A 23,256-nucleotide genomic window follows, 5' to 3' on the forward strand; every position below is an offset into this window, starting at 1 on the left:
CAGCTCTATTCAAAGAAGAAATTCTGACGTCGGTTTTTAAACCAGTGAGATACAGCATCGTCAGCCCAAAAGCTGCAAGCTTACAATCAGAGTACAATCAGCTGTATTGAAAGCTTTTGAAAAAAGAGCTTCCTGTTGCTGGTTATTGTTACAAGCCTTCATAATATCCTTAAGTTCTTTTTTATAGCCACTCAGTGAGTCCTGCTATTACAAAATGATCAATTTATGATTATATTAGGGTTTGGTTTAAGCCTGACTGATATAGCTTGTAAGACTGTTCAGTTAGAAATATTCTGGGAAAGCATAAACCTGGTTAATAATCATAATTAATCATTTATGTGGTGTTTTTCTAGGGTAGAGTTTGTTTTTTTTTGTATCAAGAGAGTTGTTTAAATGACAAGCTTCACTAGTTTTGTGTTGGGAGGTTGTACAATGACACTGTCAGGCTAATGCATGCAGCAGAGAAAATACTAAAAGTACAAACAATGGTTCCCAAATAATCCGAGCAGAAACTTGAGGGGGAAGGGACAAGACACTTCAGTTCCTCTTCACTTTGTACTTCTATGTAAGGTATATCACACACTTCTCTACAGCGGTAACACAGACTGAGGGCAGTTTCTATTCAAAGTCACTGGATGTGTAGTAATACATATTTTAAACACTAAATCTGGACTGGTGAAGATTTGACTGCAGGCGTCATGTACCAGTAATGGTAAGAAAATTAGTCTATCCATTTGCTTTGGTTTTTAAAATGTTTTCTCCTTTCCACCAAGTATAGGCTACTAGTTTCTGTTCCTGTACTTGACTCTAATTCAAAAGTAATTTGTGTATTACCCTCACATAGTCGTAGGCCTAAATACAGATAAAAAGTAATAACGCTGTACTAGAGAGATGCTAAAAAAAACAGATTATGTAAATGTGAATCATGCAAATAACTTGGTGATCCAAGTTCTGTGCGGTTCCTCTTCAAAGCCGGTTACATTTCAGTCCTAATCAATGAAGAACCTAAAAAAACCAACTGAGAACATTTAGGAGTGTAAAGACTTTGCCTCTTTTTGATTGGTCCCAGGAGTCTACTAAGGAGCCACAGGAACTAAAAGCTTATTCTGCACATTACAACTATATTAGATACAATGTTTTAAACTTAACTTGAATAACTAGATAACAAACAATGTATGCGTAGAATAAATGACCAAAATCACAAAAAGGAAGAAAAAAGGTTTTCATGTTTAATACACCAACAAAACTAACTTACAGCCACACTGGTGACACGGCTGAGCTTTTAGCTAAATGCTAACATCAGCATGCTAACATGCTGATACGAAGCAGGTATATTGTTCAATCATATTCAACATCGTCGCTTAGCGTGTGAGCATGCTAATCCTTACAGCCATTGCTAGCGAGGCTAAACAAACACGTGTTAATGTGTTTCCTGATTAAGTTCTTAATGGTTTTGGTTCTTTTAAGCTATTATCACCTATCACCTTCTATCTATTACTGCTAAAGGTTATTCAGTCAAACCATCATCATCTTGTGTTAAAAAGCAGGCAGTTAAATTGTGGCAGGATTATTTTTCTGCCTTGTTGTTGTTGTTGTTGTTGTTGTTGTTGTTGTTGTTGTTGTTGTTACACACATCATTGTGGGCCCGATTGACAAAAGTAGAACCATTTCACCCTCTGAGCTGAGCAAACAGCATTTACAGTTCATATGAAGCACTGATGGACGGGATACCACATCGGAAGAGGGCGACACCAGATCGGTTGCTATGGAAACAAGGACTGATTCATGAGTTGGGGGTCTTAAGAAGCCCAGGAATATATTTGTACATAGGTGGTGAGTGATGAGTGTCCAAGTTCAACCCGCGCTCTGTGTTGGTGGAGACCAGGAGTGTTTCTGGCAGATCCTGGAAGTTCAGTTTGTTGTTGGAACAACATGAAGGCAATCTGCGATTTTCAAAAAAAAGAACCTGCTGCCAACAATCTACACTCCCACTTTGAGACAGCGGAGAGAATTGATTGCTCGCACTTGTTCAAGGCATTGTGAAACATGCAGATGATGCTGCACCTAATGATTGCAGATAGACAAACATCATTTGTGCCCATGGGTATAATGATGTTGGAGAAGATGTGAAGGTTCCCAGAAACATGAGCAGGGTTTTAATGTCAGCAGCCCTGGCACCATACAGTCGGTGCACAGAGGCTGCTCTATGTGAAACAGTGCTTGTGTCAAATGGCCGTTAATGTCTTAAATTGTCAGGGAGAGAGAAGCTTGGACCAAATGAGAGGTGTGTAATTATTTTTGTATGTAATTCATCACTCGACTTCTGCAGCATCATTTGAAGCATATGACATAATCAAGGTAGTTCACATAGACGTTATTTTATAATCCAATATTACTATTGTTAAATCATATATGACCACAACCTATTTGTAACACTACCCTCTATATAAATAGTTGGCATTCAATCTATCTGCATGTACACTGACACAAAGGTCATGTATTGTTTCTGGAAATTTGTGGAATGAAATTATCTGAGGAGAAATTTACATTGTAAAATAATTACACACAAATTGCACATGATTATTTTGAGGCATATTCTGGGTCAGCATTATTAAATTTGACAATTCTAGGCCAATAAAATAAAACAAAATGACGATTTATAATCTATCTCCACCAGAAATACATTCCTGGCGTTCCAAAGACTTTCACACTTCAAAATGACAGAAAATGCAATTTAATTCTGATAAATGTGATAAAAATTTTGATTTACTAATTAGGATTGCACCAGGGGCATTTGGACTCATGACTTCAGTATTTCTAAAATCCTGGCTATGGCCATGCATACATAAACGTGCATCCTGCCTGTTTCCAGTAATTAACCCACTTTCCAAATCCCTTCTTGTATTAGCATTTAGATTTATGTGGATTTTTTTCCCCGTATCATGTTCATTTTCATCAAAGGCTGTGTGTCTCAAGCTCTGTAGGGGAGTCAGTGAGCTCAGGGATCATCTTCGTCAGCTTCCTTCAGAGCATTGCATGAGCAGAGCTGCACCAACATACTAAAATACATATAACTGTTGATGTAAATGGTTAAAACCTCGACATGTTGGGAGGTAAATCAGCTCAGGGTAAGGCCACAGAGAAAACTGTGTCCTTCCAGCATATTCATGTTTTCCCGTTCTATGAAAACTTTGAAATACAGTATTTATGTGTCAGACAGCTGAAGTGGTTGTTATTTTAAAGAACGTGTGTGAAATATAATAAAAATAGTACAGTTTAAATATAATTTATAAAAAAAAAATGTTGTGCTCAAAACAGAAACATGGCTGTTGTTCTCTACCATGTGTCCAACATCAGTGTTTTTGACTATACTGAGAAAACAGGCACAGAAGACAATGCTGAAAGCCTAATACAAGCCTCCTCTAAAGAGACGACATAATCCACGTCAGTATTTACAAAAACCTTTAAGAGAAACGGGCTGAATCTGCAGTCAGCAACACTTCCTGCTGACATTGACCACCTTCAGCGTCACCAAATGTCTTCTATGACACAAGTGCATGTAAACACACATTAGCATATTTTGACACCCCGTTGAAACTACTGATAACCTCTGATCGAACAGTTGCTCAACTTCCATATCTTCTTTTCACCTTTTTAAAGGATTTTTGCTGCCAAATTTAAACATCTGCTGATATATTAACTTACTACGAGGAAATAGGAAGAGTGTGAGAGCAGGCAAGCAAGAGAAACAAAGATTTCTTGTGACTTCCTCACTTTACAGCATTTTTATGTTGGTGTGTGTGTGTGTGTGTGTGTGTGTGTGTGTGTAGCTTTTCTGGTAGCAGCTCTGCACCACTGCACCTGCTCTTTAGGCTGCAAGCACGAGAGAGGAGATGCATGTGAAACAGCTAGACAGGAAGAAGATTCATAGGTTACTGAGCGCAACAAAAGGTTGCAGTTTGAGTCGATTGATGTTAGTTTGGTCAAGGACAGGACATTACCGACAAATGAAGACAGAAACTGGCTAATCTGTACTTGAAACAAAATCCACATTGTTGGTAAGTTTCAGTCAAATCTTAAAACAATGATTAGTTTTAGGACTTCAAAATGGGAAGCAGACTGCTTTGTGCTCTTTAGCACAACGATGTTACCTTTAAAGAACTCTTAACCTTTTCATTGACTTAGTGAAAATAATAATGTCTTAGCAGCTGTTCCAAAATACTGTATTGGTAGTTATTAACAATGTTTCTGTTGTTATTTATATATATTCTTTTAATACTAGTGCAGGTGTAAACCAACAAAACAGCGTCAGTTTGTGTGTGAACATAATGTGAGGGTGAGAGAAAGTTTACACTTACTTATCATGCATGTTGGCACACTGTCAGTAAGCCAGGAAGGCCCCCTCCCCACTGTTAATACTGTCTATTGTGAGCATATGCAGGGTGGATGTGGTGAGCATTTAGTCTGCTATGGAACTATTTAGGGAAACTTTGGAACGGAAAGTGTGTAAAGGAAAGAATAATAATGAAAGCAAACAGAGGTACAAGGCATTACTCAACAATAAAACACACGTCAGAGCTGCTTGCTGCTTTATAGTTGAAATTCAATACTTGTTTATCAAAGCCGTTCTTCTCCTCAAAATGTTTCTGTGTACTAACTGACAAGCTGCTATGGGTTAGATATAAATCAGTCGATTAGGATAACAGCAGTGTGGGTGAATGATAGTAAAGAAGAGGTTAAAAAGACATTTTTCTTTTCTTCTTTTTTTCTGCAGGTGGCCAGTGGACCAGACCAAAACGGGAAGTAGCAGGCAATGAAGAGTTCAGACGAATGGATGCCATGTTAGAAGGGTGGATAGAGACAGAGCCTCTCCTACACAGAGGACAGAGAGTTGGGCTCCAGTGATGATCCTCTCATCCTTACTCCGCAGAAAGGACCACCCTGCAACTGGAATACCACCAAAACACACATCTGCACACCTGGACGAACCCCTGCACCAAGACACAGCTGCATATTCTCCTCAATCTGCTTCATTTACACTCTTTAAGAACTTGTTGACTCATGAAAACAAAGTGTGGCACCTCACAGAGGCATCTATGAGAGCCCAAAGGTTGAGAAAGTTCAGTCATCTTAGGTGGTGTGAATGAGGACTATATTTGTTGCTTTCACTCAGAGGGGTTTTTCATCTCTGTGCACAGTTCTCCCGTTTTACACCAGCACCACAGAGACCAGGACAGAGTTTTAACTGGGAGAGCAGAAAGTTCTGGAGCAGAGTGGAGAAAAGATTGTTCGACTTGACTCGGTTTCTCAGGCACCATGCAGTCAGATGACCTCTTCATCCGCAAGTTTCGCCGTCAGAACATGCGGCCGCCTATTGCCACTGTCAACTTTGACCCCAAACGGGAGGCCAGTGTCGTGGAGTGGCCGCCCAGGAGGGATGATGATGGAGCTGATGGGGACAGCCTCACTCCGAGCCGTGTGGGGCTGACCTTGAGGTCGGTGGGCCGGGGCCACATCATGCAGAGAAGTAACAGCGACGTAACCTTAGGAGACTTGGACTCCTCCGGGAAGGCATGTGGCAAAGCAGCTCGGGTGGGTGGTGAGAAGGTGGGTGCGGGGGCTCAGGGGGACTCAGGTGTGCTGCTACACAGGGAATATGGCAGCCTGTCTTCACTGGAGAGACAGAGTCAAGTCCAGGAGCCGGGCACAGATGACCAGGGGCCCCTGAGTCCAAATGCCCTCCGCTTCAAAGACCCTTTCCTGCTTTTAGGACTGCAGGGCAACCCTCCAGAGCCTGATGGATTCTTTCGGGGTTTGTCTGTTTCCACAGGGGACTCCCCAAAACCTGCCAAACCACCGAAGCCTGAAGGTCTAAGTAAGAAGACCAAACCTGTACCCCCCAGATCCCTCAACCAGGTCCATATGACAACATTGGGGGTGGAGCTTGGGTGAGAAACTTTGCCCACTACGATGTTCAGAGCATCCTCTTTGACCTCACCGAGGCGGCCACAAACAGAGACAGTATTGGACGGAAAAAGAATATCACCTCAGGAGCTTCAGCCGCCTCCCAGCTGCGCCCCCTCTCCCAAGCCACCCCGTCCTCACCTGCACAGGGCGGGGGAGGCAGTGGGGGGAACGCAGACGACCCTGAGCAGTCGCTGCTGCTGGACGAGGGTGATGGCAATGACAATGAACTCCTGCTCAGCTGCCCCCACTTCCGCAATGAGACGGGGGGAGAAGAGCAGGTAGGTCTGGGTCAATCTCAAGGGAGGCGGTGGTCGAGTCTGCGGACCCCCAACGATGCAGTGTCGGTCCTGGAGGAGCCCAGAGAAAGTCACGTCCAAACACAGGGCAAGAGCAACTACTTTATAGAGCATGCAGATCTCGGAGCCCATTACTATCGCAAATATTTCTACATGAAAGGTACGTGCAGTGCAAGTCAACTTTAATTTTTGCTGATTCTGTTTATGTCCAGTCAGTGGAGATAATAATATCACAGGGATAAAAATCAATTACTGTCCAGCTTAATAAGATGTGTAAGTACTCTGTGGTGATATTCAATCATGGATTAACAATCACTCTTCAACTCTGAGCAAGTCTTTATCAGGGTGAACATTTTCAGATTTCTGATCTTATCATTTAGGGACTGTGCAATAATTATTAGGGAGGAGGTCAGAAAGGGGGGAAGGTCATGGACTTTTTCTTTTTTTATCCTGAAGGGAGACGGTAGTCTGACTTTTTTGGGAGGGCAGCGGAGGCTCTTTTAACTTTAAGCTTGGATTTATATTCTATTGCAGCCTTCTCTAGTGAATGTTATGCATAAGAAAACATCACAAAAACAGCTTTTGTGTATGCCATGAGTAATAAAGATGTCCTTTGGCCATATGCAGAGGACAACAATCCTGCCTTTATACTGTATACTACTATTTATTTTTCACATAAAAATCATCATTTGATGGGTGTAATAACAATTCATTTAGCAACTTTTTAATTCAAAGTTATAGTGGCTATTTTTTGTTATATTTGCCATAAAAGTGTTGTTTTGATGTGGTATTGCAGAAAAGGGCACGGTTCAGAGAAAATATGAAAAACTCTGGGTAGCCTACAGCTTGCTTTTTTATAAAATAAAATATAATTATCTAAAATATCTTGATAATGTTCGTACAGTACGTTATGAGGATCATATTTTTTAAACTCCTCTATTATCGTTCTCCAAAGTTATATTTATAGTATGTGACTGTATTGTCATCACAGAACACCAGAATTTCTTCGGCATGGACGATCGCCTCGGTCCAGTGGCTATCAGTTTCCGTCGGGAGGAGAAAGAAGGATCCAGCGGAGCTCAGTACAATTACAGAATCATCTTTCGCACCACAGAGGTAAACCTACACTTTTCTCTCCTCAAAGCTGTCCTCAAGTTCAGTGTGTGTAAAATTGATTCGACTGGATGTGATAAATGTGAATCGTCTCCTCAGATGAAGACACTGCGTGGTTCCATCTTTGAGGAGTCAGTGCCTTCTGCCGCTCGTCACACGACCCCCAGAGGCTTGTCTCCCAAGAGGCTGCTGGAGTTCATCATGCCTGAACTGAACCTGCACTGCCTTCGCTTGGCTTCAAACTCCCCGAAGGTCCGGGACACCCTACTGAAGCTGGATGAACAGGGGGTGAGTAAGGTTACGTCTGCTGACACTAAAGACTACTGCCAGTGTCAGACAGAAGGCTTTTCAGGATATCGGATACAAATAGCAGCAAAAAGGTCTGACTGGAGTGTCTGAAAACTGACATGAAGTCTACACCTACTGTCTACAGTGATCAATCAGGAGTGTTTAGATGTGAAAGTGATGTTATTATATCTGTATCTGTACATATATATATATATATTCATCTCTCTACTACTGAACCACTACCACTTTTGCTTCACTTTTGAGTCTGTAATATACTGTATGTCTGCATCGTTTCCTAGTGTACTGTTTTATTGGGAGTGATTGCCATTTTTTGTTGTCCCAAATTGTTTGTGCAATTATTTACAGACATACATTTTAATTTCAAATTAATGATTAATCTATGCATATTTTTTTATTTAATAATTTAAAATGTTTAGTTCTTTGTCACATATTCCCAGAGTGTTGTCCACAAGTTGCTTAGAAACACTCAAAACCAAAAATATCATGGACATTTAAGTCCTATCACTTAAATAGAAACTTTATTTTTTATGACATTTCATTGTAGAAGCTACGAAACATTTAAACCTACCTACATCAGATAGCCTCCATCTCCACCTTTGAGGTTAACTACTTCAGAAAAGGACTGAACAACAGCATATAGAAGCCTGAACTCTGGTGTACAAGCTGAAGGGGATTAATAGACATTTTTCAAACAAGCTCTTTGAACTGTAAAGTAAGATGTCAAATGATCAGGAAACCCTATTAGCTGAAAAGTGCTGGGAGCGTAAAAAGACGGTATAAATATACACATAATAGTTAACATAATAGTGTGGTTAGGATAATTATAAACTCTGTGCTTTTCTGTCTTCTAATGCAGCTGAATTTCCAGCGAAAGGTTGGGGTGATGTACTGCCGGGCCGGGCAGAGTTCAGAGGAAGACATGTACAACAACGAGAGCTCGGGGCCGGCGTTTGAGGAGTTTCTGGATCTGCTCGGGGAGCGGGTGCGCCTGAAGGGCTGGGAGAAATACCGCGCTCAGCTGGACAATAAGAGTGAGCTGAAAACACACGCCACACCCTGATCCATTGGCTGGATCTCACCTTGTCGCAGGACCATTATCGGAAGGGCATCAGTGCACCACTGAAAGCCCAAGATAACTGCTATCTAGCCACATGTAATCTGAGTAATGCCTGCAAAATAGCATAGTCACTGCTGATTATCTCCGAGCTGTTTTCCCTTCAGTGAGCCGCAGAGAACAGCAAATGGGACAGATTTCACCCTGACTGTGACAGTTTAGTCTTTCATTCAGACTTTGACTGATTTTGTTAAATCTCTTTGTGTGATCTGTGTGTTTCTGTGTGTCTTTTGCTTTTGTAGCGGACTCAACTGGGACACATTCCCTCTACACGCGCTACCAGGACTATGAGATTATGTTTCATGTGTCCACTATGCTGCCCTACACAGCCAACAACACACAGCAGGTAAAATAAAGCCATGTATGTTTCAACAGAGATGTGACATATGATTTCCATTTCCTCAAATGTTTAACCTCTATTTCTAAAGTAATTGCACCAGTCTTGCTACAACGTTTGTTACCCAGCTCTGTTCAGACTGTCATGCTTTGGTAAGAGCTTTAGAAAAGGCTTCTGTACCCCGCAACAAGCATGACATAAAAATCCTGCCCCCCAGTGTTCACTCCCACCATGAAGGTATTCACTGCCGCCTCTAAGGCAGCCATCGTGTTCAGCTGACTGTCAGTCCTTTATGTGCAGTGTGTAGTTTAAGCCTGTTTGCTTTCACAAAGAAACTGGACATGTCATACTAATATATATTAAAGGTTTAATAAAACAACACATGGTAGTGACAAAGCCCTGATGTATGTCTTTAAACTGCCCACTATTTGGTGGTAACCAACAGCTTGGGATTTGGTAGTTTTTATTTACTTTTTATTCTGTCTCGATTGTGTGCTTCTTAAATCTAGTTTCAGTTCTAGTTTTTTTTTAAGGAAGTTTTTTTTTTCAAGTCATAAAAAAGTTCCCTGATGCTTAATCAATGAACTTAAAGTTTCAAGAATCTGTAGTCTCCCAAATACAGTATTTTTTTGTACTGAGTTTTGCTAACAAAGATAGCAACAGCATGGTCATGGCCATGCAAGGTTTTTTTAAAGAATAGTTATTTTATCTTACTTGACTTGAGCACTTTGTTCAACAAGGGTTGTTTTTAAATGTGCTTTATGAATACATGGATTTGATCTGATTTGATTCAGAACTACTAAGTCTTTTTTTCAGTTAACACCTTTGATTTTTATTTAAATGATTTGTTTAATTGGATCCCCATTACTCCTCCTGTGGTCTATATTCAAAGAGCTACGTATAAATAACACAGCAAGTTTACACATACACTACATACAGTCAATAATGTAGTAACAAAACCCCATTGCATTCAACAACAAAATTACATCAGTACCATACACATAGAAAATATTAAAATAGAACCATTTAAATGGGTTGATAGTAAAATAAGATAATAATAATTTCAGTTCATGTGAACATCCCTACTTGACCTATTTTGCTCAGTAAAAGTCTTTTCTATTGCAGCTTCTTAAAACCTTTATTGTAGATTGTTGAGATATAAAGCATATCAAACGGTTCCAGTGAGGTCTTAACCTAATAACTTGGCTCTGCTTGTTTAATACATTTCTGTGTGTCTGTTTTGCTTTGTCAGTTGCTGAGGAAGCGACACATCGGTAACGACATCGTGACAATCGTGTTCCAGGAGCCAGGCGCCCTGCCCTTCACTCCAAAGTCTATCCGCTCCCATTTCCAACATGTCTTCATCATCGTTCAGGTTCATGAGCCCTGCACTGACAACACCTATTACAGGTCTGACTTGATCCCATCTGTTACACTCTGTTCAAAATAAACACATCTTTTCAACCTCCTCCTCAGGTTGAAATCTCCCAAGGCAATAAATTTGTGACCAGCCAGTCCCAGGAAATGGGACATCCATGTAAAGAAGGGTGTTACTATGTGCACTCTTACACATTCGTATTATAGTAGTTATGGGCAGCTCAAAGCACAAATCTGTGTGCTGCTGCAACAGATTCAGTGCAAACGTTTGTAATTCCGGAGAGTACTACACAACACTCAAGAACTGGAAACAAGACATAGATCAAATGTCTCTTCGGTACCATCTCTCTCACTCTGTCATTCCTCTTGTCCTCTCTCCCTCTCAGGGTGGCTGTGACACGCTCGAAAGACATGCCATTATTTGGACCACTGTTCCCTAGAGGTGCCCGATTCCCTCGCTCACCTGCCTTCAGAGACTTCCTCCTAGCGAAGGCAGTGAATGCTGAAAACGCTGCGGAGAAGTCTGAGAAGTTCCGCTCCATGGCCACACGCACACGGCAGGAATACCTGAAGGACCTGGCCGAGAACTATGTGACCACCACACCCATTGACTCCTCCACCAAGTTCCCCCTGCTGTCTCTGGGAGGCAAGCGCAAAGACAAGCTGAAGGGCGCCAAAGGTGCCGAGCTGCACAGCGCGGGGGCGCTGGTGTGGGCTGTGATGGTCAGCGGCGGATATGAAGGGGAGGTGAGAGAGCACAGGCTCCCCTGCCTGCTCGGGGTGTCGGCTGAGTCGGTGGTGCTCATTGAGAGGTGCACACGCAGGGTGGTGTTTAACTGCTCTTGTCGAGATGTTATCGGCTGGAAGGCATTGACAGAGACTAAGGAGGGGGGGCCCTGCTTGGATATATTCTATGAGCGAGGGGAGTCGGTGTCCATCAGTGTGACGGAGAACCAGGCAGAGGATATACGAGAGGTGGTGCAGAGGCTAGAGGTGGGTGTTTGTGTCCGGTTTTGATATTTTACCATGGGTGCTTAATGCCTTTCTGATTCATTCATATTCTTCTCACCTGCAGCTGGTTACCCGGGGCTGTGAGGCTTTTGAGGTCACCCCCCTGCGTGACGGAGTCGGCCAGCCCGGCTTCCTGATGAACGAGGAGGGCTTTGTGACGGAGCTGCAGAGGTTCTGTTACGCTGAGAGCGGAGGCCTGCAGCTGTGGGCTCGTGTGGTGCGGCTGTGCGGACACTCTCTGGTTCACCTGAGTCCTGAGGAGAGGACCAGGCTGCTCCGCACTGCACACAAGATCCACATCACTGTCATCCCACCGGATGAGAACGGCAAGCCACGCAGGTGGGTGAGGCTGCAGATAGGATGAGGAGGAGGAGAGGGAAAGAGAGAGAGAGAGAGCACTAACAAGGGCATGTTTGGGTCAGCAGCAGACACAGGGTGAGACTGGAGAACTCATGGGTATAAAGCATGCTCCAGAAAGTGAAGAGTAGTCCCAGTGAGGGGGGTTAGAGAGAGGTTGACAGTAAATAAGAAGGAGGGGTTAGTGGGACAAGTCAGAAAAAACAAGAGAGGTGCTACTCTGGGGTCACAGCTCACTCTGCTGTTGATGACGGCCTGCAGTCAGTGTCACACCAGCTGGCTAACAACCAATCAATCCCTCTAATGATCTCTAATCACTCTGGCACAGGCTGTCCCACTGTTACCAGCACACTTCCCATTCAGCTGAGGGGGCAGAAACAGCTGTGGACAGACTTGTTAAAATAAGTAAAAAAGACAGTATTAAACTGGACACGGCTGCAGCCGTGAACTTTAGAGCAACATTTCAAAGCTGGCAGCAGAAGCATCTACAGAGATACTCCCCCACCACCACCCCCCGTTTATTTATATTTCTGAAATGCTTGTTCTGTGACAAAGAAAGAAAGAACTCATTGTCACAAAGATGTAACAATTCTTCACAGGAAGTGGTAGCTCAATGATTTCAAAGGAATATAATAGAAAGACAAATATAGCCCTTTTTTTCCTGTCTTTGTTTTTGGCTTCTAGATTAATTAATTACTCAACAGTGCAATGAAAAGCAGAACGGAAAAGAGAGCTAAGCATGTTGTTGTTTCATTTTCTGCAGAAGTTTCTCTGAACTGTACCAGAAAGCCATCAAGGATGCGGAGTGTAAGCCTGGCGAGGATCAGTCTGGAGAGGCCTGGGTTCTGGACGAGAGGGAAGAAGAGGGGGAAGAAGAGGAGGAGGAGGAGGAGGAGGAGGAGGAGGTGGTGGAGGAGGAGGAAGTGGAGGACAAGCTGAAGACGGGTGGGGTCAATGAAGCGGATATAATGGAGGTGCAGGTGGAGGCCGAAGAGGGCGAAGGGCAGTCGTGTGATAAAGGGCAAAGTGAAAGAAGTCACAGCTCGTTCCTCACACCGCCCAGCTTACCTTTGTTACGGGCCACTTCTCTGCAGGACCAACCAGCCAACCAGAGCCAGGAGGGCAGCGCCTCGCAGCTCACACGCAGCTGCTCTTTGGAGAGACAGCCGTCCTACACGGATACGTGTGATGGGTGAGACTGACATATGCGTGTTACGGAAAGGCATTATAGTGAAATAGATAATAACAAGAATTGCTGCTTTAGATGATGTTAAAATCTTCGTAGTTACATCTGCAAAGTGGGAGGTAAGAGGGGCTCTTAAATCATCCAACATGGCTGAAAATATCCTCAAACTGAAGCTGACTCATCACAATTTAATCTCAGTCAGTGCGTCACTTTTCCTGCAAAGGACAAGGCGCAGGGCAGAGCAGGACACTAAGCAGTGTGTCACTCTGCAGCACTGAAGTGTGTTAACTTAATGCAAAAGTTTTAAGATTATTTTTCACATTAAAAAATTCACTTAGATGTTTCCTTTACAGATTAAAAGCCTTTTTTAAAACTCAGTACAGTACACTATTTGGATGGACTCACAGTAGATTTAGTAGTAAAAAGTGTTTCTCTTTCAGATCATAATAGCTGACAACAAGTCAAGTAAATGCCAACAAGAAAGCATATTTGTTTCCATTAAACAATACTTCGGTATCCTTTTCAGTATCAAAAGAAACACAGCAGGACATGTATGTATCTGCCTGACAATGCATTTTAAACACACTGGTGGGTTTTCCCCCTGAGAACTAAAAAGCAGCTTGAAGAGGAAATTGTAAAAGAAATATTCATGAGGATAATATTAAACTCTACAACTCTACTAAAATGAATTTGACTGCTTTTTATTTTCACGCAAAGCAGAACTGAACAATCTGACCACAACCGCATCAGATATGATATTTCTGATAGATGATTTTGTGAGTGCAGGATCGCAAACATCAATCAGGCCAAAATCTAAGCCATCCTGGAGATTACTTGTCTAAGTGCTCCAGTTTCAGTTTTGACCTCTAGATTGGATAAAAAATGTCACGAAGCATCAACAGCAGATTTGCTTTGTGTTTTACCCCCCCACCACCACCATCACATCTCTCTCTCCCTGGCTGGCGGACAGGCACGTGTACGACAACGTGGGGCTGAAGGGGGGACGGCACATCTATGAGAACGTTGGCGAGCTGAGAGACGCCACACCTGATCTGATCCTGGCTGTCAAACCCAAGGTTCCCCTGGAGGACGAACAGGTGACAGACTGAGACGAAAGGACATCGGAGTGTTTTCTCCACAGTGCTCAGTCCCCTCTCTGACAGTGTCGTTTCCCCTCTGTCTCTATCTCTGTGTCTTCAGTTCATGGAGGCTGAGTTTGGCGATGACAAAGCTTCGGCAAGTGACTCGTCTTCCCGGCTTTCATGCGTAGACCGAGCTGAAAGGAATTCACGAGCCCTCAGCCTTCATAACTCCATCACCAAGAGTAAGTACTTCCCTATTCCTGCTGATGTTTTTTTAATTAGACAATGAAATGCATATAATATTTATAATATATTTATATATTTATGATCCCTCCAACAAAAGGAATGGTAGCTGCATGTAAAATTAAAAAAATGAATGAATGAATTAGGAGACAAAGAGCACACAGAGATATTACTGACCCGATTTTGTACTCAAAACAAAGCTCCCCTCTCAGACACAACAGCTGACACGACTGCTCAAATGATGCCAAAATGGAACAATTACACATGTTTGCAAATCATCTCTGCCTGATTTAATTCCTTTTTTCCAGATTTTTTCCGCCTTAAACCCCTCTCTTCATTATCCTCCCTCTGCTCCCCACTGCATCCCCTTTGTCCCTCCTCTTTCATCCACGCTGCCCCCTATTCTGCTAATCTAATATCACCCCTGCTCTGCTGCCACCCCCTGCCAGGGCTGGGATAAAAGGGGGACAGATGGGTAGTGGGAGGGGTGGAGTTTTAGGCAGCCCCAAATCAAGGAGCCCCTCTTACACCATCTGCTCTGCCTCCGCTGAGACTATGAGACTCATCATTTAGCTGCTGTAAGAGCAAACTTGCTCATCCTCTCATCAGATTCTTCTGATTTTTGTGGGGGCAGTCTCTACAGCCTCTGATTGTTTTATATTACATTCTTTCACAGGAAGTCTGCAGATCGTTAAAGTGCATCCCAACTTTTTAAACTAAAAGATGAAATTCAAGGCCTTAGCAGATCTCAGAAAGGAAATATTGTAGCATCTTGAATGTCATTTTTAAAACATTTTTTATCAAATTTGCATTTAATAACTTCATTCAAATGATATTTAGCTCATTGTCTCTCATCTACTGTATCTATCTGAATTGGTGTCAAAAAGACCCTACAAAGTGAGAAACATAATTAAATTCAGTGAAACCTGCAGGCGTACGTCATAACACTTCCTCCTTGTTGTCTATATTCTGCCCCTGAATCTGACCAGCATTAACACAGCAGCATCCCCCAGTGGTGGCTCTTTGTTACTGTAGAACAGCTCCTTAAAGGTCTGCACTCCCACTGTTCTCCTGTACAATTGTCCCATCTACATTATACCTGCTACATTAAGATATGTTTCATTAAAAAAAACCTGCTAGATTGTAAATCTAGACCTCTTTCTCTCAGTTCTCTCAGAGACGACAGATTCGACTGAGGAGGAGTGGCAGTCCATCGCTGACCTGGCCACCGCCTGCCGCAGCATCCTGGAGGCTTTGTCACGAGAGGGTGAGGAACTAATTATTCATGCACCCCTTACTTAGTGTGAACATAAAATGATGTAGCACAGTCAAATACCAAGAGGTATATGGATTTTTCTCCCTGTGTTTATCTCCACAGTCTTAATATTCAAGTTAGATAGACACTAAGTTTTTGTGTAAAAGTAACCGTAATGTTTGCTGACATTTACACTATGTGACCAAAAGTATGTTGACACCTGCTACACCAGACAGTGATATTTTAGACAATAGTGTGCTTCCAGCTTTGTGGCCACAGAGCCCCATCCAACACCTTCGGGATGAGCTGGAACACCGACTGTGAACCGGGCCTCATCACCCAACACCAGTGTCCGACCTCTCTGATGCTCTTGTGACTGAAGGGGAATAAAATCTTGCAGACTGCAGGCTGTTAGAGCAGTAATAACATATGGTTCCAGGTGTCCACATACTTTTGGTCATATAATCTATATTGGAGAAAAACAAAACAGAGAGGAATTTTCCAACGGATCTGCACTCTATATGAAGAAAAGGTGCTTTTAGAGGTGTTTAAACGACTCCATGTTCGGTACTAAGAGACAGAGTACATCTCCAATCTTTGTCTCCCTCATCTCTACTTGTGATTGTTGTGTGTATGGCTATTTTAAATGGCAATCATTTTCCTTACCACAGACCGTAAAGCCGCAGACCCCTCCCAAGCAGGAGACCAGACAGACGGCAAGCTGAAAGACTCTAAGGAAAGGTGGGTTGCTACACGGTACATAGAGGGTGAAGCAGACAGTTCAATATCTCTGTGGTTAGTCTTGTTTTGTCTGAATTGCACACATTCCTTTATTCTACATCTACTTCTTCATTCTCTCTCAATTATTTAGACTTTGTCGGCTACATCCAACTGTTTGAGTCAATGCAATGGCTTCTCTCCCCCATAAAGAGAGCCCTCTTGCTGACTCAGTGATGCACTTATGTGCATGATGCAGATGCTCTCACACACACACAGTGTGTCTGACTCACTGTCATTGTCATCTTTCTGTAAAACTCCCACTCCATAATCCATTTTATTTTACTTTTATACTTTTTCAAAGCCCTTGGTCACCTTATTTTTCTCCTCTATGCCGTGTTTGAACACATAAAATATTGGCAAAGTGAGTCACTTAGAAAATAAGCAAACGTCAACATAAAGCTTTTCTTCGGTTCAAGTCTCTCGTATTTACAGGCGCAGTTTATGTCCACCCACATACTGTAGAGGTCAGCATTGATGACTATTTCACCATAAGATTTGGTTCCAGCTGGCATGCAAAATGCTTAAAAAACACATTAGTACAGTATACTCCATATATTGTACTGCATCACTTCTTGTTAGTGTGTGTTTATGAGACTGAACATGCAAATTGCAATAATTATCACATTATCACTTACACAATACACTACTAGGCCCGAATCATTTAATGAAGCATGGGACCATGCTTCATTAAATGATCCCATGTTCTTTCCTTTAAAAGTATTATCATGATTTTCACATCATCAGGAGTTCTGTGCTTCGCACTGTAGGGCGTAGCCATTAAGTTATCACTGCAGTCAAATGAAGTGCATCATGGGATGACTATACTTGCTCAGAATGGGTCTGCTTGTCAGCCGTAGCAAATTCTGTAAATCCATCTCTAAGTATTACAGGTTTCATCAAAGGCAGCAGTCTTGAGCTCTGAGGCTGCCACAGTGACGGACGGCTCCACAGCCAATCAAGCAAATTGAAAAGTTCACTCTGTGTAAGATAACGTGCAGCGTTATAACAGACAGAAGAAACACTAGAAAAACCTTTTTATAGATCAGTGAAGATATCCATCTTGTTGTTTAATGCATGTAAATCTAAACCATTTTGATCCTCGGTTTCTATTCCTGCTTTATGTTTTCTGATCGCAAACTGTGAAAATTGTAATTGCTTTTGACAAAGTGTCACTGCGTCTCTTTGTTGCAGTGACTCTCCAGGCCACCTAGAAGAGAAGGTATCGCAGCTGGAAGGCATGCTGAGGAAGCTGCAGGATGACCTGCAAAAGGTGCTTTGACTTTCATGAATCTTTTTCTCTGTAATATTATTCTCATTGAGCTCCACTGGAGAGTCAGCAGGTAGGAACAAATATTTAAATTGTTTAGCTTCAGTCGCCGGAGCGAGATCATCTGTATTTTCTGATGCAGCCTCTTGTTTATTTGTACAAATCCTCCTAGTCCATCCGACCATCTCAAGTCACAGCTGACTCAACGTAGATGCATTAAATACAAAGACACTCAGAAAGTTTATTTATTCATAATTTTGTTGTAAATTTGTACAGTAACATTTTCAGATTCTTTGAATAATCCACTATCATAGTTTTTAAAAATGTATTTATGAGTCCTTCAATGCTATTATCAATATTTTCCAGTACTTTTCTCTTTCCATAATGTTGCTATGTTTATTTTTCATGTAGATGTCAAAGAATACTGTATGTGATGACTTCAAAGGCTTATTCTCGACCTCGGCCACTTGACAAAAAAACCATTCTCAACACAAGGTCCACTCTTTCCAAAGCTTTCAACCACATCTCATGTCCTTCCTCAGCAGATGAGAGGAGAGGACCTTGTGTTGAGGATTTTTGGTCAATAGTGTATGTGTCTCTGTGTGTACAAAATATTATATAAACATATTATTCCCCACTTATATGGAACGTTTTCTATTTATTTTTAGGACTACAACTATACTATTTTCATGACTGATTCATCTAATAAATATTTTTCTAATCAAATATTTAGTCTATGAACCATTAAGAGTAATGATACGATACTAATTTAGTGCTCAAACAATTAAAAAACTGAAAATTAATCAGCATCAGTTTTGATAAATGGTTAATTGTTTATGTACTTTATGAAGAAAACATGAAACATTCTCTGGTTCCAGCTTCTAAAGTGTGAAAAGTTGCTTATTTTCTCTTTTTTATTTGACAGCTTATTGAATATCTTTGGGTTTTGGGCTGTTGGTCAAACAGAACAAGCTACTTAAAGACGCTACCTTGGGCTCTGGGCAATTGTTATGGGCATTTTTCACTATTATTTGACATTTTATAGTTAAACGATTATTGAAAACAATGAAAATAATGATTCATTGTACTCTGACCAGCAGCCTGAAAACCCAGGCACTGAGACTGTCATTTAGATTCTGAACTCTCATTTTCTGTCAAAGAAATGAACCGTTCAGTGACTAATTGTTTCTTTTTCCTGCACTGCAGTGAGATGTGCTTCTCTACACTGTCTGTGTTGTTTTATTTCAAGATCTTTGTTTATGTGTGCCCACTAGTTTCCTTAAAGCCACCGCTGTACCTGTCGCTCCCCTCCCGTTCCTGCCACAGCGATCTGAGCGACGGCTTTTGTTTTGTTGTGTGCCGATGTCTTTCAGGAGAAAGAGGACAAGGCGGTGCTGCAGGCCGAGGTGCAGAGCCTCAGGCAGAACAACCAGCGGCTGCAGGAGGAGTCGCAGAGCACAGTGGCTCGCCTCATCAAAGTCACCGAGCTGCTGTGCAACGTCAACAAGCCCTGTTAGCTTCACCACTGCACACACAAACACACAAATCAGCAGAAAGAAAGATGCAAATCGTACTTGTGCTTGTACGCTCAGTACACTTATTTTGTTCGTACATATTTGCAAAACCAGACACACACACACACACACACACACACACACGTATCCTCTTCAATCTGTGTATTACCACAGTCTCAGTCCTGAATCCTGGACCTGCCGGTTGGTGAGGGAGTATGCAAATCAACTCATACAAAAGAAAAAAAAAAAGACATTTTCAGTATCCCTTCATAGACTGACCAATGTGCAGCTCTCAGGCTGCTGTATTGGTGTGCTATGCCAGAGTGCTTCTCTTGGTGTGTATGATACAGCATATGTGTGGGTGTGAGCGTGCGTGTGCGTCTGTATGTGTGCATCTCTTACTGTACCTTGCTTCAAATACTTGACAAGCTGGGCTGAATAGCACTTGCATAAAAAGTGGCAATTAAGACTGAGAGACACTGTATAGCATGTTTGGTGGTGTCTTATCTGAAATGACCAAAAGTGTATATATATATCACCAATAATATATGTGAACAGTAGTATTGCTATCCTCTCTGCCAGACGTGTAGTTGCAATGTCTGAGTGTGGTTCTGCCTGGCGCTGATGAGTGTGGAAGGCCTTGAAACAAAACACAACGAGAAAAAAAAAAGGGAACGTGACAACAACAAGCCTGTAGGCCGCCTTCTTCTTCAAAACATGTAGTGATGCTAAGTGACTCGCTTCAGAGCAGGGTCTGTTACGTAAGGACATCACTCTCTGTCCTCTTCACTTCTCAGTAGTACTGTATTTAAGAAATTCTGGAGTTTTTAGGGAGAGATTTAAAAAAAACAAACAACAACCCATAAATGAAAAGGACATAAACTGGAAATGTCCCAAAAAAATGAACTGAGCATGCTTGTTCCTCCTCGAAGTATGTGTGAAAACAATATTAAAGAGATGCCGAAAAGGGTCATACCTCTCCTGAAGACACAGACAATGGCAGGAAAGAACTGCTTCAGCTTCCTTCCATGATAGCCTGTAGCTGTTTTCTTCTAACCTCACTATTGTAGCAGCCATACTGTAGAAGATCTCCTCCTGCTGGCCTGAACCACAAAATGCCAAAAGGCAGCTTTTCTTTCAGCTGGCAAAATAGCTTTAGGTGTCTGAATAAAACACCTTGAACTAATAGTGAAATACAGAATATTGTATTTAAATATGTTTTGTGTTTGGCGGATGTCTACAGTGACTATTTTGGGTAATTGTTTAGTATGGCTTATGAGTGGTAGCGGTAAGGACAATAGGTGAAATCTTACCATTCCACCCTGATGTGTGTTTGTGTGTGTTTAAGTGTCGTTCTTGCACTTTTTTTTTTTGTGATATCAGCACTGGACAGGGCACATATTGTACTTTATTTAGTCTGCCCAGGTTATGTCTTGCCCATCATATGAAGGTGGATAAGATCTCATCCCCCTGACACCACCTTACCTCACCTTTTTGTGTCCCCTGCTGACGGCGCCAATAAACAAACAGAGGAGTTAGGACTTCTTCTCCTCAGTGCCAACAGAAAAAGCCCAGGCAGCTCTCCCGAATCCCGCCGAAATCAAACTGACTCAACCACAAACTAAAAAAAGAAACTCTGACAAAAAGGGATGCCAAACGTTCGCCAGTCACTCAGACTCTCTTGTTTTCTTGTACAAACTTCCTCTTGTAATTTTATTTTAGAGTCACTGTGAATACCTGGTACCAGCATATTAAGATACAGTATATTCAGATTAAATTATGAATCTAAACTTTATCAGTATGTGAAGATACTGTATGTACAGCTGAACTGTTCCATGTTACTTAGTGCATTGGGTTGTGTATGCCCTCCTTTTGCAGGATGATTATGCAGACAAGTGTTAATCGTGGCCATGCAGGCTCCTGTTTCATCTCCTGTACATGCTGAAGCCTCGTGACTGAACAGGGAAAAATTGGTGTGAGAAGACCTGTTTTACTGTGTCTTGTATAGTTATTTTAGATTGTAGGAGGTTGGTCAAGCATGAGAATGTGCCAAGCAACTTCCAAGCTCCCCTCTGTATGTGTGTATGTATAAAAATGTAACTTATTAATCATGCAAATGTGGATTTTCTTGTAGCTGTTTAAACTAGAGGGAAGTCTCGAAAAATGTGAAATAGGGCAGAAAGGAAAGGTGGGCTTGGTTATAAATTTAAGTTTCTTTTGTAGAAAACCAACAATGACATGACAAGAAAAAAAAAAATCTGCAAATCTTGCTTAATGTGACTCTTATTATCATTCTAGTTTTGAGCTATTTCAGCTATAGCTCTTACATATTTAATAAGGTCTTAAAACACCATTAGGTACGCCTTAATGAGTGAAACTCCTCTTTCAGAATGGATGGTCAAACTGGTCATACTGGTGTTATGTGAAGGCTTATTTCTCTGACTTTGTGCCTACCTGAAAATGTAATGTATGTTAACCCAGCATAGTGACCTCATTTCTTTGTCTTTGGTTGCACTTACTGAGGTTTTTTTTTTTTTGTGACAGATGAAGGATTTTCTAAGAGACCATCACAACATCTGGTCTTTCATCCGCCACGCGAGGAAAAGTCATGATCCGAAAGAACAGATAATATTAATAGGTGTGTGTTGTTGGTCTGAAGAATCACTGAAGCTCAATGAGTACCACCGATTGTTCACAGAAGCAAACCGACAAATATATGATTTTTAAAAGTGAATTAAAAGGAAAAAGGTGCTTAAAATGACTGATGATGCATCGAAATCGAGTTTAAGTTGAAATGAATGTGTTGAATGGCGTATGCTTCCTCTAAGGGATGATTATTTTGGTATTTAAATATTAAAAAAATAAATTGTCTCAGAAAATCCAACAGAGTATTTGAAAAGAAAATCTGATTGTGGCTGAATGACCTAAAATGGACAGAAGGGGGAAAACATCAATATTTTGGGCATCACATGCTACTTAACGGTACATGGAAATGCAAAAACAGTTGATACAGATGTTTTGTCAACACACTGACAAATAGCCCAAAGGCAGATAATTTTGAGATGTTTGTGTAGCTGATTTTAAGATGGATTGATTGTGGGAGATGTTTATCATTCTGTTTTTGGTTTGTGGAAGATAAACAACAACAAAAAACACACAAAAAAAACTGGAATCTGAGAATGTGATTTAGTTTCTTTACTCTCCAACATAGATGGCAGAAAACATGAAGGTTCACAAAACAACATCACTGTTAAAATGTGTTTTAACTGTAATTTGACTGATTTTCACAGTAGCACTGCACAGCATAAGTAAAAGGCCAAGTTATTAGTATTATTTTATAGATTTGCATGAGTCTTTAGCAGTTACATCCTATTGTGAAATGTTCAAAGCCCCCCCCCCAATAGAGTACAGACAGGAGTGGTGGAGAAGATCTTGGAAGAGCCGGATGGATTTGTCCAGAGGCGGAACGAATGAGGATTTCACATCCTGGACTGGACTCTGATGAACACAAGAGGTGGAGGTGAAAGCAGCCCAGGAAGAAACTGTTTTAAGGTTCTGACATGATTTGTCTCAGACAGAGGTCATGGCCAAATCAGATTGGCTGAAAATAATAGAAAGTAAAAGTCATAGAATGAAAGCACCAGAAATATGTATAAACATAATCTGACTCCAAATGTCCTACATGGGAAACAGCAGGATCCTACGAGACTTCTGTTGTAATTGAACCAGCAAAAGGAGAAGTAATATTTTAAATATTGCGTCTATTTGTATGAGGAAATAAAATATTGTTTTTGGTATATAAGGGAGACACTATGATTGCAGTAATTGGAAATTATTAGATTTTTACTCAAGATCTGCATTTACATCTCCAAACACACAATGTAGAGAAAAGCAAATAGCTGTCATGATATAAATTTGGTAAAAAGTTGTGGTAAATGTTACAGTTAACTGCACTTATACTGTAACAGTGGTTCTCTAGTACTGCTAAGTGAGTTGTCATACCAGCTGGTTGTTTGCAGTTGTTCCAGGTGTAAATCAATTCCACAGC

General features: G+C 41.5%; 1 protein-coding gene across 1 annotated transcript; it reads left to right on the forward strand.

Moving 5' to 3' along the window:
- Positions 1 to 5,316: 5,316 nt before the first annotated feature.
- Positions 5,317 to 22,092, forward strand: zmp:0000001168 (signal-induced proliferation-associated 1-like protein 1). Its single transcript, XM_051402196.1, has 16 exons — positions 5,317 to 5,812; positions 5,881 to 6,423; positions 7,255 to 7,379; positions 7,476 to 7,664; positions 8,542 to 8,716; positions 9,042 to 9,145; positions 10,389 to 10,546; positions 10,900 to 11,506; positions 11,589 to 11,863; positions 12,645 to 13,073; positions 14,038 to 14,164; positions 14,268 to 14,391; positions 15,561 to 15,659; positions 16,319 to 16,388; positions 17,619 to 17,697; positions 19,068 to 22,092. The coding sequence occupies exons 1-16, from the start codon at positions 5,317 to 5,319 to the stop codon at positions 19,209 to 19,211; spliced, it is 3,744 nt and encodes a 1,247-aa protein (XP_051258156.1). The 3' UTR covers positions 19,212 to 22,092.
- Positions 22,093 to 23,256: the final 1,164 nt, after the last annotated feature.

Source organism: Dicentrarchus labrax, unplaced genomic scaffold, assembly GCF_905237075.1.
Source record: "Dicentrarchus labrax unplaced genomic scaffold, dlabrax2021, whole genome shotgun sequence".
Classification (NCBI taxonomy): Eukaryota; Metazoa; Chordata; class Actinopteri; family Moronidae; genus Dicentrarchus; species Dicentrarchus labrax.